This window comes from Pollachius pollachius (genome assembly GCF_949987615.1).
Source record: "Pollachius pollachius genome assembly, chromosome: 18".
NCBI lineage: Eukaryota > Metazoa > Chordata > Actinopteri > Gadiformes > Gadidae > Pollachius > Pollachius pollachius.
In genome coordinates this window covers 11,891,692-11,907,828 of record NC_136951.1, presented here as the reverse complement: position 1 = coordinate 11,907,828, position 16,137 = coordinate 11,891,692, and the positions used below count along the sequence as shown (strand labels likewise).

Below are 16,137 nucleotides of genomic sequence, written 5' to 3'. Positions count from 1 at the left end.
TGCCACTGGCCCCGAGCAACAGGATCTGCTGCAGTTCCACTTTCTTTCTCTCTCTCTCTCTCTCTCTCTCTCTCTCTCTCTCTCTCTCTCTCTCTCTCTCTCTCTCTCTCTGTGTTTCTCATCTCCCGCACTTTATTTATTTCATTTATGCACAGACTGTTAAACTGTTTCATATGTTGCTAGATCATTTCCAGGAGAACTCCTGGAACGAAATACAAATATGTTTGTTATTATTGTTATTTAGGATATGTGTCAAAACAATTGAACACATTGTATTCATTTTTTAAATACATAATTTTGTATAGGTATTTCAAACGCTTTACATAGAAAATTTCGTTTTTCAGTATAGTCTACTTTTTATTTATTTATGGGGTCCACAGGTAGTATTTTCAACGTGGAAGCGACTGATACGCAACCCCCTATTATTTCAGTGTATAAAACATACCACAGCGGTTACTTTATTACAGCGCATCATCATCATCTCCCCTGGCCCGACGCTATTCAATTAGGGGTATAGGCTGGAGCCCCGCCCCCGGTCGCTGTGATGACACTCACGCAGACCCTCCTTAAGTTGCGCCGCGCCGCAGCTGTCTGCCACCATTGAGCTGCCTGGCGCCGGCCCGAAAGAATGCCTTCACTGTAAAAAAAAAAGGGAAAAAAAAGGAAAAGGGAGAGACAGAGAAAAGAGGGGAGGGCTAGAGTGAGAGAGGTAGAGCAAGGTTGAGTGAGCAAGGGAGACATATACTGGGAGCGCGAGAGTGAGAGAGCGAGAGAGAGAGAGAGATAGGGATAGAGAAGGGGAGTTAATGGAGAGTGGGCTGAAACTAGGCACAGAGATTTGATCAGTGAGTTTAACTTCGCTGCGAGTCAGTGTGCAGTATGCGACCCTGCTGCAAACAAGCCTGAGAACACCACCGCCTCTCTCGGCCCCCTCACTTGTTGAATTGACTTCATGTTGATATTTTAGGAGAAAAAAAAGCTCGGGAAATCGACGTGATTCTGGATACGATTTTTGGACTTATTAGTTGCTTATCGGTGTCGTTTGTAATGTAGGGTACGTGTCGTGTTTTAACACTTTACTGTGTTGTTCTGGGTTAAAACCCCACGTGAATGTTCATGGTTACCATTGAAAGTTCGTTCTCTTGAAAACAGTTTGAAACTTTCTATCTGTTTCAACCCTATAGACACTATATCGTTTCTCGTTCTCCAGGTGCTTGCGGCCAAATCGGCGCGGAGTCTGTGGATTTTAAAACGAGCGACGGGGGATTTTTTTTGGACAGAATCGCCTTCTTCTTCTTATCTCTTCTTGACTTGTTACCGTTTTTAATCCGGCCCTGCATGAACATTTGTTAGAAAAACAAAAAAAGAGACATGGAAGTAAGTTCGGATCAACCACGATGGATGAGCCATCATCCGTCGGTCCTGAACGAGCAGCATCCCGGCTCTCACCACCCGGGGCTCGGCCACTCGTACATGGATCCCTCGCAGTATCCCCTCGCCGAGGATGTGGATGTACTGTTTAATATCGATGGACAGGGGAACCACGTCTCGCCGTACTATGGAAACTCAGTTCGGGCCGTCCAGAGGTACCCTCCTCCACCCCACAGTAAGTTTACATCATAAGTAGGCTCACGTTACCTGCCTAGATTGTATTTAAAATTATAAGCAGTTGGTTGACGTAAGGCCTTTGTTGTTATTTTATTATTTTTCTGTTTTTATAGTTTATTTTTCAGGTAAATTATATCCCCAAAAAGTGTCCACTGGATCGTTGTGTTGTTGTTGTAAGAGATACAGACTTAATCAGATTTCGACTCGCGGCCTTAAGTCACTTTAAAACCGAATGTGCTTGCTTACGTGATGTGAAACCCTTATGTTCACGTGTGGCGTACCTCTGTGTGTCTTTTGGTTTGTATGAGGCTGAACACAAGCTACCTATCTCCCTGGAAATATTTTGATTTAATTCGTCCGAGGATATGAAAAGGCTCCAACATATTCGTGGTGCACATTTTATTGTAATCATTCGCGGGCCTATAGGCCCACACATAGTTGTATTTTATAGTTCAAACCAAAACATAACACATTTATTTTTAAGCAGCACAGTGTGTCTAGGACCTCGAGAATACAGTAATTAATGCTGTGGATCGTGTTCACATATTGGCAGTGCAAGGCAGAATATTTTACCCTGGCTTTACTATCCAGCCTTCGGAACCATCATTCACAACTGGGTTTATCGATTGAGCTAGTGCGTCATTATCGTGAGAAAAAGAAAGACGCACGATTTCCACTAGACAATTTACTCGACTTCCTCATATTAATAAAAACGCGGCCACAGCTCTGCATTGTAAAACAACAACAACAACAACAACTTCAATTCATTTTTCGAGATCCATTTTAGGTTCAAAAATAAAGCTCGATGTTTCACTGTAGAGAGTCTAGGGCAGATACACATATTTTGCTTTACAGATATTAAAGTGTGTATTCAAAGCTCCCACCTGATCGGTCGTATTTACTAAGGCGTTGTGTGTATGCTGTCACAGAGAAGCACCACAAACACGTTGTATTGATTACGAGGGCCCTTTGTAATGTTTCGTGTTGTTTCTTTATGCTGCGACACAGGTAGCCAGGTGTGTCGTCCCTCGCTACTGCACGGTTCTCTGCCGTGGCTCGAGGGGAGCAAGGGCATCAGCTCGCACCACAGCACCTCGCCCTGGAACCTCAGCCCATTCCAAAAGAACCCCCTGCACCACGGCTCCCCGGCCAGCCTGTCCGTGTACCCGTCGGCCTCCTCCTCCTCTCTGTCAGGAGGCCACTCCAGTCCGCACCTCTTCACGTTTCCCCCGACCCCTCCCAAGGACGTATCCCCGGACCCGGGCTTGTCCAGCCCGGGCTCTGGCGGCTCTGGACGCCTGCAAGAGGACAAAGAGTGCATAAAGTACCAGGTGTCCCTGGCCGAGAGTATGAAACTGGAGTCGGCTCACAGCCGAAGCATGGCATCTATCGGAGCCGGGGCGTCTTCTGCCCACCACCCCATCGCCACATACCCACAATATGTCCCCGAATACGGCCCAGGCCTCTTTCCTCCAAGTAGCCTGATAGGTGGGTCATCTTCTAGTTATGGTTCCAAAACAAGACCAAAAACAAGGTCCTGTTCAGGTAGGCGTGCGCTTTATTTACATTACCATATGATCTTACCGTATATGCCCCAGATTTGAGTCTTAATAGCATCCATGATTAGTGTCCTATACTAACATGTTCGTGCCAAATTCATTCATTCATTCTCCACATGATCAACCTCTCCTTTGTGTGACCGGGCAGGCCTAACGTAGATAATAATATTCTTTCCTCAATTTAAATGATAATAGTTAGAATAATAATATCAACCGAAGTATGATATTATTTATTGTCATATATATATTTTCTATCTACCACTGGAATATTGTACTCATGATGTGACTCAATTCGAGATTAAATCGCTACTATCATATTAACTTAATGCTGCTCGTGGAATTTAAGTCTAACGTTTTACTAAATTAATTATCAGTGTTGCGCAAAATGATTAAGGCTTAATTTCTTCCCTTCCTTTCTATTTATCTCGCTACTTTAACCAATAGAGGAAGGGGCTAGACCAGTGTATCTGTGTGTGTATGTGTGTACGTGTGTCTTTGTGTGTATGTGTGTGTGTGTGTGTGTGTGTGTGTGTGTGTGTGTGTGTGTGTGTGTGTGTGTGTGTGTGTGTGTGTGTGTGTGTGTGTGTTTGTGTGTGTGTGTGAGTGAGAGAGTATGAGAACGGGGCAAAAAGCGAGCACTGCATGTCTCTCTCTCTCTCTCTCTCTCTCTCTCTCTCTCTCTCTCTCTCTCTCTCTCTCTCTCTCTCTCTCTCTCTCTCTCCCTCTCGGCCCGTTTATATGTTTAAGATAATCCCATTACTGTCAGACTGGTGCCCGCGACAGTTGCATTGTTTACTCAGCAGCGGTCAGTTTTGATAGCGCTCCGGATGCTGGTTGTGCAGTCATAGGGAATCACCAGTGAGAACCCATTGAGTTATTATGGCGGGACCCCATGAGCTGGGAAAGAGGGGGAGGATGTGTGTGTGTGTGTGTGTGTGTGTGTGTGTGTGTGTGTGTGTGTGTGTGTGTGTGTGTGTGTTTGTGTGTGTGTCTGTGTGCGTTTGCGTGGATGCATGTGTGCGTGTGTGTATGTCTGTGTGTAAATTGGAAGAGTAATACTTTTATCATTGCGACGTTTAAAAAAAAAACGGATGTCTATAATGAGATTAATATCAGTGCCACGTGCACGGTTTTGGGGGCACAGTGCGGATTAGATGATGCATATCACCAGGCTTATTCAATACCATGCATTGGGATATAAATGCAAATAGTGAATCTAATGCCGGAATAGTAATGATATTAAAGGGGCTTAATAAGGTCATCAGTGGCGCAATGGGAACGCCTTTAACACCTTTTGTTTAGTGACGGCGCTCGTAAATAACGATCGCGCGATCTCCAGGGACACCCTCTTGCGCAATAATCAATGTTATTATAGAATAAATAAATGTGAGGGAAAAAAATCGAATTAAATTGTCAAACACATTGCCGCACATGTGTCTGCGTGAGGCAAAACGTTAACGGAATAAATGGATTTTGCAGAGGCAACGTGCCCAATGTAGCCTACAGTCTACATCCTTCATTAATGTCGCACTTCTGTCACATTTAACACGGCCGCCGCTACAAGTGACGCACTGCTGAAAAATGCATTTTTTTCCGTGCATGTCAAAAGCAGAAGCAGGCCTAGCGATGACTAAAAAGAAGGTAAAAAAAAAAAAGGCTGTTAGTTTCACAAAAGAGAGCGCTGCGCAGGGTGATTCCGAGTGTGTTTTTACTGCGCTGTTTCGTTGTTTCAGTTTGAGCAGAGAGCGCGAGGCGCTCCATAGTAAAAGTGTTAGTGCGCCTCTCACCTGCCGGTGTCACTAGAGAAATGTCAATCAAACTCAATCGTTGCTATATTATTTTCAAAAACTGGCCGTTCTAGACTTCAGGGGAGATGAAAGATATGATAATATATTTTATTATATAATACCATGTAATATATAATCATATGATATATGTTATATTATGTGAGTATATTATATTATATTACTATTTATTTTATTATATTATATTAATTATATTATATTATACAATAGATAGATACATACATACATAGAAAATAATAATAAATAAATTACAAAGATAACAATAAATAAAAATAACTTAAAGGAGAGGTTGAGCTGTGGATAAGAGGCATTGCAATATTCTTATCATTATATTTATCATGGCCGGCTATAGATTTAACCCATCTATCATCAACAAACAATAAATAAAACTAGAGTGGACCTTAATGCAAATAATTTATTCACACTAACACTGTGTTACATTTTCATCTTTTGAGCAAGTGACCTTGCCTTATTTATGCATGACAGTTGTTTTGAAAAAAATAATCATAATAATACTTACAAATAATAACAATAATAATATAAATAGTAATAATAATATTACATGGTAATAATAATTGTCAGATAATTATAGTCCGTTTTCTGTATACATTTGTTGTATATTTGTTATATTGCTGATGTTTTGATTGTTATGACAACTTTAGACAAACGTCCATTGCATTGCACTCATGTTTTTTCCTTTCAGCATGTAGACCTCATGGCTCAAGTGCATCCAGTGTTGTTACTCTCATGTGTAGGCTCCATCTGCTCTCGACCAATTTCTCCATATTCTGTGTGTATGTACTGTTGGCTCTTTGCAGAAGGCAGAGAGTGCGTAAACTGTGGAGCTACGTCGACCCCGCTGTGGAGGCGGGACGGCACGGGCCACTATTTGTGTAACGCCTGCGGACTCTATCACAAGATGAACGGGCAGAATCGCCCTCTCATCAAGCCGAAGAGACGACTGGTATGTCCCTGCCACGTTTGTATTGATGACGCTTCCGTTTTTCTCTCTTTCTCTATGCAGGAAGAAGTATTAGCTGCAGGAAATTGACTCGACAAGTGCAGGTCTCTCTTTTCAGATACCCTAGCAAAAATCATTTTTTATTTGCTTCAGCGTTTTTATTTTATTTTACCCCCCCCCCCCCCCCCCCCGATTCCCGGAACGCCCATGTGTAGCGGAACAGCAGTATGCATCTTCTTCATGCATTTTGGGGAGATGTCTTAATTACCTCCACTTATCATGAAATACAATAAATCCGTTTTGGCAAGAACCTTTGGGCATGGGGTCTTAAAATAGACTTAAGCACTTTCCATTATTATTTTTTTTTATATAAATTCAATTTTTCAAAAAAACTTTAAGCAACACAACCCTCATCTTGCAACGGTTATGTTGGTAGAAAGTAGGCCGAGGTTACGTTACAGTACCGTCTGCACACAGTCACTACAGCCCTGTCTCACTGGGCCCAGGCTTTAATGGGAGTTCCCCTATTTCCTTGGTAAAAAATAAATAAATAAAGCAGGCCATACAATTCTAGGCAGAAGAAAGGCGCTCGGGCACATTCAGCCACCCCAAGTGCTTGTTCTAGCACACACACACACACACACACACACACACGCACGCACGCACACACACACACACACACACACACACACACACACACACACACACACACACACACACACACACACACACACACACACTCTCTCTCTCTCTCTCTCTCTCTCTCTCTCTCTCTCTCTCTCTCTCTCTCTCTCTCTCTCTCTCTCTCTCTCTCTCTCTCTCCCTCCCGCGGCTGCACGGCCTACTGACTAATGTGAAAACCCGACTGTCCCATGCAGGAAAAAGCTGCCGGATATCTGAGCACCGCTGATAAGTCGCTTTTAACAACACAGCCCGCTTCCCTAGTCTAAACAAAACGGGGAGTGGAGACCGAATCAGTGTAACGGGGGGGCGACCCAGGGCACGCAAAATCCACAACTTGGAGTTTGTTTAGTTCATAACCCTCGACCCTTACACATATATTAAAAATAAAGAAGGGCAAAAAGAGGACCGAAGAACCGCGGATATTTTTTGGTGTGTGTGCATAGGAGATATGCATGAGGGATAAACGACTAAAGAGGAAAATAAGCCATTAAGAAAGCTTTTTATTAAACATAATCTATTTTTAAGCCAAAGTGAAGGAACCTCTGGTTCATTATTCGAGGCACACGCGGGGGAAAATGAGGTTATTGGGCCACCAGATGTGGATAATTGGAAATCTTTCAGCGAGATAATGTAGTCCCTTTTCGAGGTGTGTCCTTTGCGGTCACCTGTCTATCGATTGTTTTTAGAGATTATCACATCAATGTCAACCAATCCGGCTGAATTGGGGTCTAAGGCGAGCGGTGAAATCCATGGCAATACAGAGACGTTAATGTCCAATAGAGTGGAGTGTATTTTCAGTAAAACTGGATTTCCAAATGACTTCTCCATGTTTTTTTGGTTACTTTTTTATTTTTTGTATATTTTGCTTTAATTGCCTTCCAAAGACAGCGATTGATTTGCCATACCACTGTCACCCTTACAGCATCCACGGCATCGCCATTTTCATTGTATTTAACCAATTATTTCTATCCATGTTCAGGCATGTCATTCGAAGCACCTGTAAAACCAAGGAGAAAATACTCAATTACTCTGATCGCTTCTTGGGGGCCCCTCCAGCGTTTTAATTGCGCAACCCCCATGGGGCTATACTTGACAGGAACACTCACTGTTACGCACCTTAAGCACATTTGACTTTGGAAAATCTGATTTACTCGCACTATCTTAAGGAAATTCTTTAAATATCTACTATTTATTCTCCACCACGTGATGCTATGTTCGGCGTGTGAGCGACAGAGCAACGCTGGTTTTCGATTGCATCTGTACATAGGTCTTACTTAAAAACTATTCTCGTCCCTGGTAAAAAAAAAAAAAAAATCTCACAGTAACTCACATGGGCGTAGCCTATAGGCCTACTTCACGTTTCTTTTTTTCCTCGTACCATGCTATGTTTTCACAGCAGTATGACGATCGAATCCATATTGATCTCTTTTTCTCTCTCTGCCTCTGTGTGTGTTTCCCTCACAGTCGGCAGCGAGACGGGCGGGCACGTCGTGCGCCAACTGTCAAACGACCACGACGACACTGTGGCGGAGAAACGCCAACGGGGACCCGGTGTGTAACGCTTGCGGCCTGTACTTCAAACTGCATAATGTAAGCAAAACAGCTGCCTATACATTATAGTAAGACATTTACTAACTTATCTAAGCATGTGTCTCATTTGCCATCCCTCCCTCCCTCCCTCCCTCCACCGCCCCCCCCCACCCCCCCACACACACAAACACACACACGCACACACACACACACACACAGCACAACGTTCCACCTCCTGCACATACATGCACATGCAGACACATACACACACACACACACACACACACACACACACACACACACACACACACACACACACACACACACACACACACACACACACACACACACACATTTCTTTTTAAAATCATTTCGTTTCCCTCTCATTCTCCTGTACTGGTCTTAAATTTCTTTCTTCGTCTTAACTCTGTGAAGTGCGAGCAAGTTATCGCGACACTTCTGCACTCCTGGAGAGAACATTCCCGACACCACGCGGCGATAACAAAATGCCGTGCTAGAATTTAATGTGATTTATTGGCACTGAATATTAATCTAAAACGTTTGAGTGGCGAATTTCAGCCCGCAGCGTTTCTTTTGAATATTCAAGAAGAAGAAGAAGTACTTAATTAATTTAAATTCGATTAATTTCTCGGCCGATTTTTATTTCCGGCCTTTTGGTTTCATCCGCGCTCGCCAGGGAGTTAGTGAGTCGACTCGATGACCACCACCAATCCGTCCGATTCGTTCTGGGGATGGGGGGTTGGGGCAATCTGAAGACCCCAGGGACTATCTCACTCTCTCCATCCCCCATCTCTCTCTCTCTCTCTCTCTCTCTCTCCCTCTCTCCCTCTCTCCCTCTCCCTCTCTCTCTCATCTCTCCTTTGCTCTTTCCCTACCAAGCCTTTCCACCACTGAAGTTTCTAATCAAACGGCTGCTGTAATGAATACATAAAATAACACACATCAAAATATGAATAGCAGTAACAGCAATAACAACAACACCAATAATCACATATACAAGAAGCAGAATCAACACCGTGCTAAAACAACACACACACTATATTTTCCCACTCAGAGACGGCGCTTGTAATCTACTATGATTAAATCAGATGAAGGTCGTCTTGATCTCCCTTCCGCAGGAGCGTTAATGGTGGGGGTGGGGGTGGTGGTGGTGGTGGTGGTGGTGGTGGTGGGTGGGGCGGACTCCCGCTGCACCCCACGACAACTTGTCACGCAAGCCCCCGCCCGGTCCAATCACCTCCTGGTGTTGCTCTTGGCACGGGACGGCAGGGCATTCTAGAGAGAACGCTGTGAGCCTGCACAGCACGGGGGGGGGGAGAGGAGAGGATGAGGGAGGTGGAGGTGAGGAGAAGGGGGAAGAAATAATATTTGCCAGTTACGCATTAGCATCTGAACTGACCCTGACCTCCTTTTGGTGTTCCTGCAGAAATGAGTTTGTCTTTGGTAAATCCGGACATCTGTTGGGGCTTGCGCCCTTTGAAACAAATTCCACATTATTCATGGGGAATTAAGTACAGAGTCCGCTCCATTCCATCCCGTCCTCCGGCTCTGTACCCTCTCTTCTCCTCACCTCACACACACACACACACACACACACACACACACAACACACACCTTACACCTCACCTCTCGTGCGCGAATGCAGTTGTGATCCTCCTTCCTTCCAATCTCTGTTCGCCCATGCGGGTCCATGGGCCACGAATCAAAACACTCGATGGTAGCAATGTGTTGTGTCCTGAAAACACAGCCCCCCCCCCCCCACACTTATTGCCGATAAGCGAAACCCGCAACAAACAAGAAGAATTGCCACAAAGAGCGTCGATCGCTGTTGACACCCAAAGCAGTCGATTCCTTAGCTGCACTTGGTGTGTGTGTCTTTTTTAATCATTCGCCGGTTTTTCTCGTTTTTCCTCCTCGCCCCGTAGCAGGACTCTGTGCTTCTTCGTGCAGGGGATCTGTAGTCTGAGAGTGTTATTGTCGCAGTGTTGTCTGTGGTCGTGGTCGGTGGTAACAGCGGATGTGTGAGTCAGTTATGGACTGGATTCGTGCACGGGGGTGGGCCTTGTTTAACTTTGACACTCACTTCTCCGCTCCCTCTGAGACCTGCAGCGTTTCGGACAAATATTGAAGACGACGGCTGGGTTTGTAGCCCAGAGGCAAAGTCAGGGGAGGACAGAGGGAAAGTTCCAAGTATGGAGCCACGGTGAGGGAGGGAGGGGATGGTGTAGGGATAGGGCTGGATTGGGGGGGGGGGGGGGGGATGGGAGCGGGAAGCCTTTCTGGCCTCTGCTAATCATCTAGGCCACCGTACTTAAAGAGTCAGCAAAAAAAAAGGAATAAGCAAGAGAGGAAGGGACGCAGCGCTACACCCACACTCCGAGGGCCACAGCGGTTCAGATGGACTCAGGCCCCCGTCTCCGTCCGCTCCCCCTAATCCCGGAGCCTACAGCGGGAATTCCATCATCCAGCTCTCATTCCGGGGGCTGGAACCGCAGCGGCGGAATATGGTAGGGGTCCATCTTGGCCCGGAGACGCCGGCGGTGGCGGCGGCGGCGGCGGCGGCGGCGGCTGAGGTGGGAGGGTCGAGAGGAGCGAAGGACTTGGCCGCCGGTCGGCAGCTGTCATGGCTGCCTGTGTTTCCACGCACGCCCGGTTTTACAGGAGCTGCCAGACCCCTTTTCAGGCATCTCTTCTCCTCCTGCATAAATTTCCCCTTTTTTCTCTCGCTCTCCCCCCCCCCCCCCCCCCCGTCCCGGTCCTCGCTCCAGCTCGTTCGCCCTCGCTCGCTCCCCGCGTGTGAGTGTCTCTCTCCCTCTCTCTGTCTGGTTTCCTGGCAGGGCCGGAGCTTTCCGATTCAGTCCAGCTTGAGAGTCGCTGTTCAAGTCCAGACGAGTGATTCAAGCTCCGGCGCATGCCTTCACACACAGACACACGCACACACGTGCGTACGCACGCAGACAAACACACACACACACAAAACTCGGAACAAATACAAACAAAAAACCGACCCCGTCCATACAAATGTTATTTGTCGGTGAAATGCCACCAGATATCATCTCATCTTCTGTCCCTCCACAAGTGCTTCTGTTTCAGAAATCATTGCCTGCCGCATTGTTGTTGCCTGTTCGTTTCTCAAGTAGACGAAAACAAAACTAGAGGAATTAGTCGATGCTCGGCTCCGCTTACGTTTCGTGTGTCGCCTCATGGCGGGCGAATAAAAGCGCCCCGGGGGACGACTTCATTATCGAGAAGTTCCCGAAAACGTCTGGCGCCATTGTCACATGCTGTGCACGACATTCCAAAACATGGAAACAAATTAACGTTTCTCTCTCCTTCTCTCTCCCCTCCCACCCACACACCTCACCCCCCCCCCCCCAAAAAAAAAACAAAACAAAAAAAAACAAAAACAGATCAACCGACCCCTGACCATGAAGAAGGAGGGCATCCAGACGCGGAACCGCAAGATGTCCAGCAAGTCCAAGAAGAGCAAAAAGTCCCACGATGGGATGGACGACTTCTCCAAGAGCCTGATGGACAAGAGCAGCTCGTTCAGCCCCGCCGCGCTCTCCCGTCACATGTCCTCTTTCCCTCCCTTCTCGCACTCGGGCCACATGCTATCCAGCCCCACGCCCATGCACCCCTCCTTCGCCCCCCACCACCCCTCCAGTATGGTCTCCGCCATGGGCTAGAGGACCATCTCCCCGCCCCCAGCCACCCCGCCCGGTGACGCCGGTGCCCCTAGCAACCCTCCCCCCCACCTACTCACCTCACACTCTCTGCCCACTTCCGCTTTCCGAGACCACACCCACCTCCACCCGCTGCTGTTTGACCTCGCGACCTCCGACGCCGCCCCCCCTATCCTCCGCCCCCCTCCCTCACATGCACACACACACACACACCACGAACTACCCCCCCCCCTTGACCTCTTTGGTACCGACCTCCAGGTACCTCAGCGTCCGAACTATCCCGGCGAAAAGGACGAAAAGACAATTGAGACTGTCCCACCACGCGCGCGTGTGTGTGTGTGTCGGTGTGCTGCCGCGTGTGCGTCTGCGTGTGTCCGCGGGCGCCGCCGAGCCAGACTGACCAGAGAGAGAGAGAGAGGAGGAGGAGAGGAAGACACCGGAGCAAGGGAGCGAGGGAGAGACAACGAGAGAGAGAGAGAGAGAGAGAGACAAAGGGAAACGGGCCGGGGCACCTCCACTGTGGTTTCTCTCATTTTGATGATTTTTTTTTTTATAACAGAAAAAAAAGAGTTCGAGGTAAAAAGTTCTATCTATATATATGTGTGTGTGTAACTCTCGACGCGGCGCTTTGACGAACTTGACCGGGTCGGCGCCCCGCCCTCCGAGAACACTTCTCTTTTTTGTTCCACCCAAAGCGTGAGACGGACATCTATATATAGATGCATAGAGAGAGAGACAGAGAGACAGAGACAGAGAGAGAGAGAGAGAGAAAACATTCTCATTCTCCTCCGCTCTACCCAGACTCCTCAGCTCGCTCCGTCTTCACGCCGACAGCTCCATGTCCGCTCTCTCTCCTTCCAACCCCCGCCCCCCCCCGCTGTGTCCTCTTCCATCCGCAACTCCCCCGCCCATTTGTGTACAAAGAAGAAGCCATTTTTCTACACACACTCACACACACACACACACACGTATTTTACACACACACAAACAGACACAAACACACACACACACACACACAGACACATATTAGACATCCCTGGCTTTGAGTGTTTAAGCCAGTGCCTAAACACACACACACATACACACACACACACTGCTCCCTGTCGGCCCTATTAATTACCTGTGTAACAGGAATACCTGTCCCCACTCACATCCAATAATATCGCCCCAGCCCCCCACCCCCCCCCTTCGACACCCTCTCCCTTTTCCTCCACACCAACAAACTTTGAACATATTTGTACAAATTGTATGAAATACAGTACATTTAATGAAGACTTTTTAATTAAGTGAGTTTAAGAAAAAAATGAAAAAGGAAAAAATGCCCCCAGGGGCAGCAAACGACGTGATGGGTACAAGACGAGGCAGGAGAGGTACAGATTACCTGGAGAACGAAGAGAAAGGAAGGAGAGAGAGACAGAGGAGGGAGAGAAGGTGCGGGAAGAAGTGAAAAAGACAGGCAGGACGGACTAGAAAAAGGGCAGGCCTCTGTTTTTATTTTCTGTTTTTTTTTTTTTTTTTGTTTCCTTGTTTTTGTTTTGCCTGCTAGAGTTGTGTTTTGATGCATTAACGTTTGCCCAGGGTCTCTCTGCTCTGGACGGCAGATAGCTCTCTTCATATTTGGATGTGCTATAAGGCCTCGGACTATTGGTTCGTGTTCACGTGCGCTCAAATGCAAATAGCCACACACACACACACACACACACACACACACACACACACACACACACACACACACACTCTCTCACTCACAGAAACTCACACACACTCACACACAGATATGCCTGTAATTATAGGGAAACAAACACTCACACACACATACACAAACACACACACGCATACACACACACACACACACACACACACACACACACACACACACACACACACATACACACACAGAAAGACAGACACACACACACACACACACACACACACACTGCCCTATTGAATCACCTAAAAAAACGTTTGTCCTGCCCACAGATTATATGCATTGTGAAAAAAAGTTCCTGTATTTGTTATTTGTATGTAAAAATCAGAGTACCAAAAATACGAAAGAAACAAAGATGTAGAATTATTTCTTTATGTTATGCAGACTGAATGGTTGTAAAAAATTTAATAATAATCACTAGTGTAAAATATGACTGCCTTTTTTGTTTCGTATTTTTTTTCTCCCCTTCTTTGAAAAATAATAAACTAGTTTAATCTCTGTTGACATGTTAGCCTGTAGTCAAGAGTCTCCTTCGCTGTGTGTGAACCCACCCTGTGATGTTTGACACATCAACCCCACCCCCCTCCCCGCCACACACACACCATCCCCTCAACCGGAGACACCCAGCCATGTTTGCATTTCTTTTTACACATTTACCCAGAATTCACTGCAACAGCTCTTGTGGTTTTAGTACAAACAAGGAAGTGCAGAAATAAACACTGGCAATGGAGGACGGCTGAGGGCTCAGCCGTGCCCCAGCAGAGACAACGGGTTGTTGCTTTGGCTGGCGATTCGGGGGGGGGGGGGGGGGGGGGGGAGCAGGCTCATCAGATCCAAAGCCTTAGAAAAACAACAAGAGCTGTGTCAATATACTACATGGCACTCATGACATCATTTCTAAACATCATCCATGCCCACACAAAGAGGACTCTATTCTGGAGCCTCTTTTTATTTTATTTTGAAAATCTAAATTTAATTAAACTGAGTTATAGAAGAGATGAAGAGGGGAAGGGACGCCGCAGTTAAACAAAACATCAAAATGTGCGCAAACACAGAATTGATTACCAAAGCACCGAAAAGAAAATAACTCCTTGATCTAATAGTCCTGCTGTAGCTGACTACTTGTTTTATCACACTGTGGGCCTTAAGTCAGGCAGATAATCATGTCTTGGTGATCCGCATGGATACAAATAGAGACGGTGAGAAATTTGCACTTTACTGGGGCTGTGAAAGCAAAGAGGAAGTGAGACCTTTGCTTCAGCCAATCAACTGACCGCAGAGTAGTGGGTGCTTCCTGTTTGAAGAATAACATGAATAAGTCTACTATGGTGTAACCCGATTATTTACTATAATGTATAAGTAAAGAAAGAGACAAAGTTGGTACAAAAAAAGTTATGACCCAACATATATTTGGCCTGCCTCTGAACATATACGGACACTGGGTTAAATCCTTGGATTAAAGTACAGCGGCTCCACTGTTACAAAATTACTTCTTGGTAAGTCCCAACATATTCACAGATCTTGAAGACGTACCCTCCCCTAAACAACTAAATAATCTTACAGTGGACTTAGTGAAGTTCTCTCTCTTGTGTTGGGGTCTCTATGATTGTTCCCATTACTACATTTTGATCTACTGCCAAGTCCCATTGATAAAAGACTAAGCAAACTTCTTCAAACATTTTCTCCACAAAACCTAATTGATTTACAGATAATGTCAAAAATGTTATTTCTCTAAAACTCAAAAAATAAATCTTTATAAGATTTCCAAGTGATAGACGTTCTCCTGATTACAATTGCCACCTAGCTAATAGAAGCTCACCACAGTACATACAGTACAAAAAACCTAATATCAGACTTATAAAACGGCCTCCAACAAACACAGGTCAAAACCATAACAGGCGTGGTGGATTGGAAAGCTGTGACCTTCCTGGCAGAAGTGCAGTGCACCCACGTGGATCTCAGTGTTTGGTTAGCGTCTGCCTAAGAGCCCTCTGTGTCTAATCAGGAGATTTGCTCCTGTGTTTTAATAGTGGGGTCAACAGGGCAGACGAAATGAGAAGCACTGTGTGTTTGTATGTGTGTGTGTGTGTGTGTGTGTGTGTGTGTGCGTGTGTGTTTATATGAGCTTGCGCGCTTCTGCATTTGTGTGTGTGTCTGTGGGGGGTGTTTGTGTCTATGTGCATGTCTGCCGGTTTGTGTGTGCGTGTGTGTGTTTGTGTGTGTGTGTGAGGGTATAAGTCTACGTGCCTGTCTGCCTCACTGTGTGTGCTTGTGTGTATATGTCTATGTGTCTGTCTGTGTGTTTGTGTGTGTGTGTGTGTGTGTTTGTGTGTGACTATCTGCCTCACTGTGTGTGCATGTATGTATTTATTTCTGTCTGTATGTGTTTGTATGTGTGTGTGTGTCTATGTGAACCTGAATGTGTTTCTGTCTGCTACTGTTTGTGTGTTTGTGTGTGTGTGTGTGTGTGTCTATGTGAACATTAATGTGTTCCTGTCTGCCACTGTTTGTGTGTGTGTCTGTGTGTGTGTGTGTGTGTGTGTGTGTGTGTGTGTCTACGTGAACATGAATGTGT

At 46.0% G+C, this 16,137-nt stretch overlaps 1 protein-coding gene across 4 annotated transcripts; it reads left to right on the top strand.

Moving 5' to 3' along the window:
* Positions 1–606: 606 nt before the first annotated feature.
* gata3 (GATA binding protein 3) lies at positions 607–14,073 on the top strand. Of its 4 annotated transcripts, none has more exons than XM_079755565.1 (5): positions 607–1,606; positions 2,617–3,096; positions 5,997–6,037; positions 8,082–8,207; positions 11,579–14,073. In XM_079755565.1, the coding sequence occupies exons 1-5, from the start codon at positions 1,372–1,374 to the stop codon at positions 11,855–11,857; spliced, it is 1,161 nt and encodes a 386-aa protein (XP_079611691.1). In that variant the 5' UTR covers positions 607–1,371; the 3' UTR covers positions 11,858–14,073. The 4 variants fall into 4 exon arrangements, with proteins under 4 accessions (XP_079611691.1, XP_079611690.1, XP_079611689.1 ...); XM_079755564.1 differs by having other exon boundaries at positions 2,617–3,153; XM_079755563.1 differs by lacking the exon at positions 5,997–6,037 and adding an exon at positions 5,791–5,936 and having other exon boundaries at positions 611–1,606.
* The last annotated feature ends 2,064 nt before the right edge of the window (positions 14,074–16,137 follow it).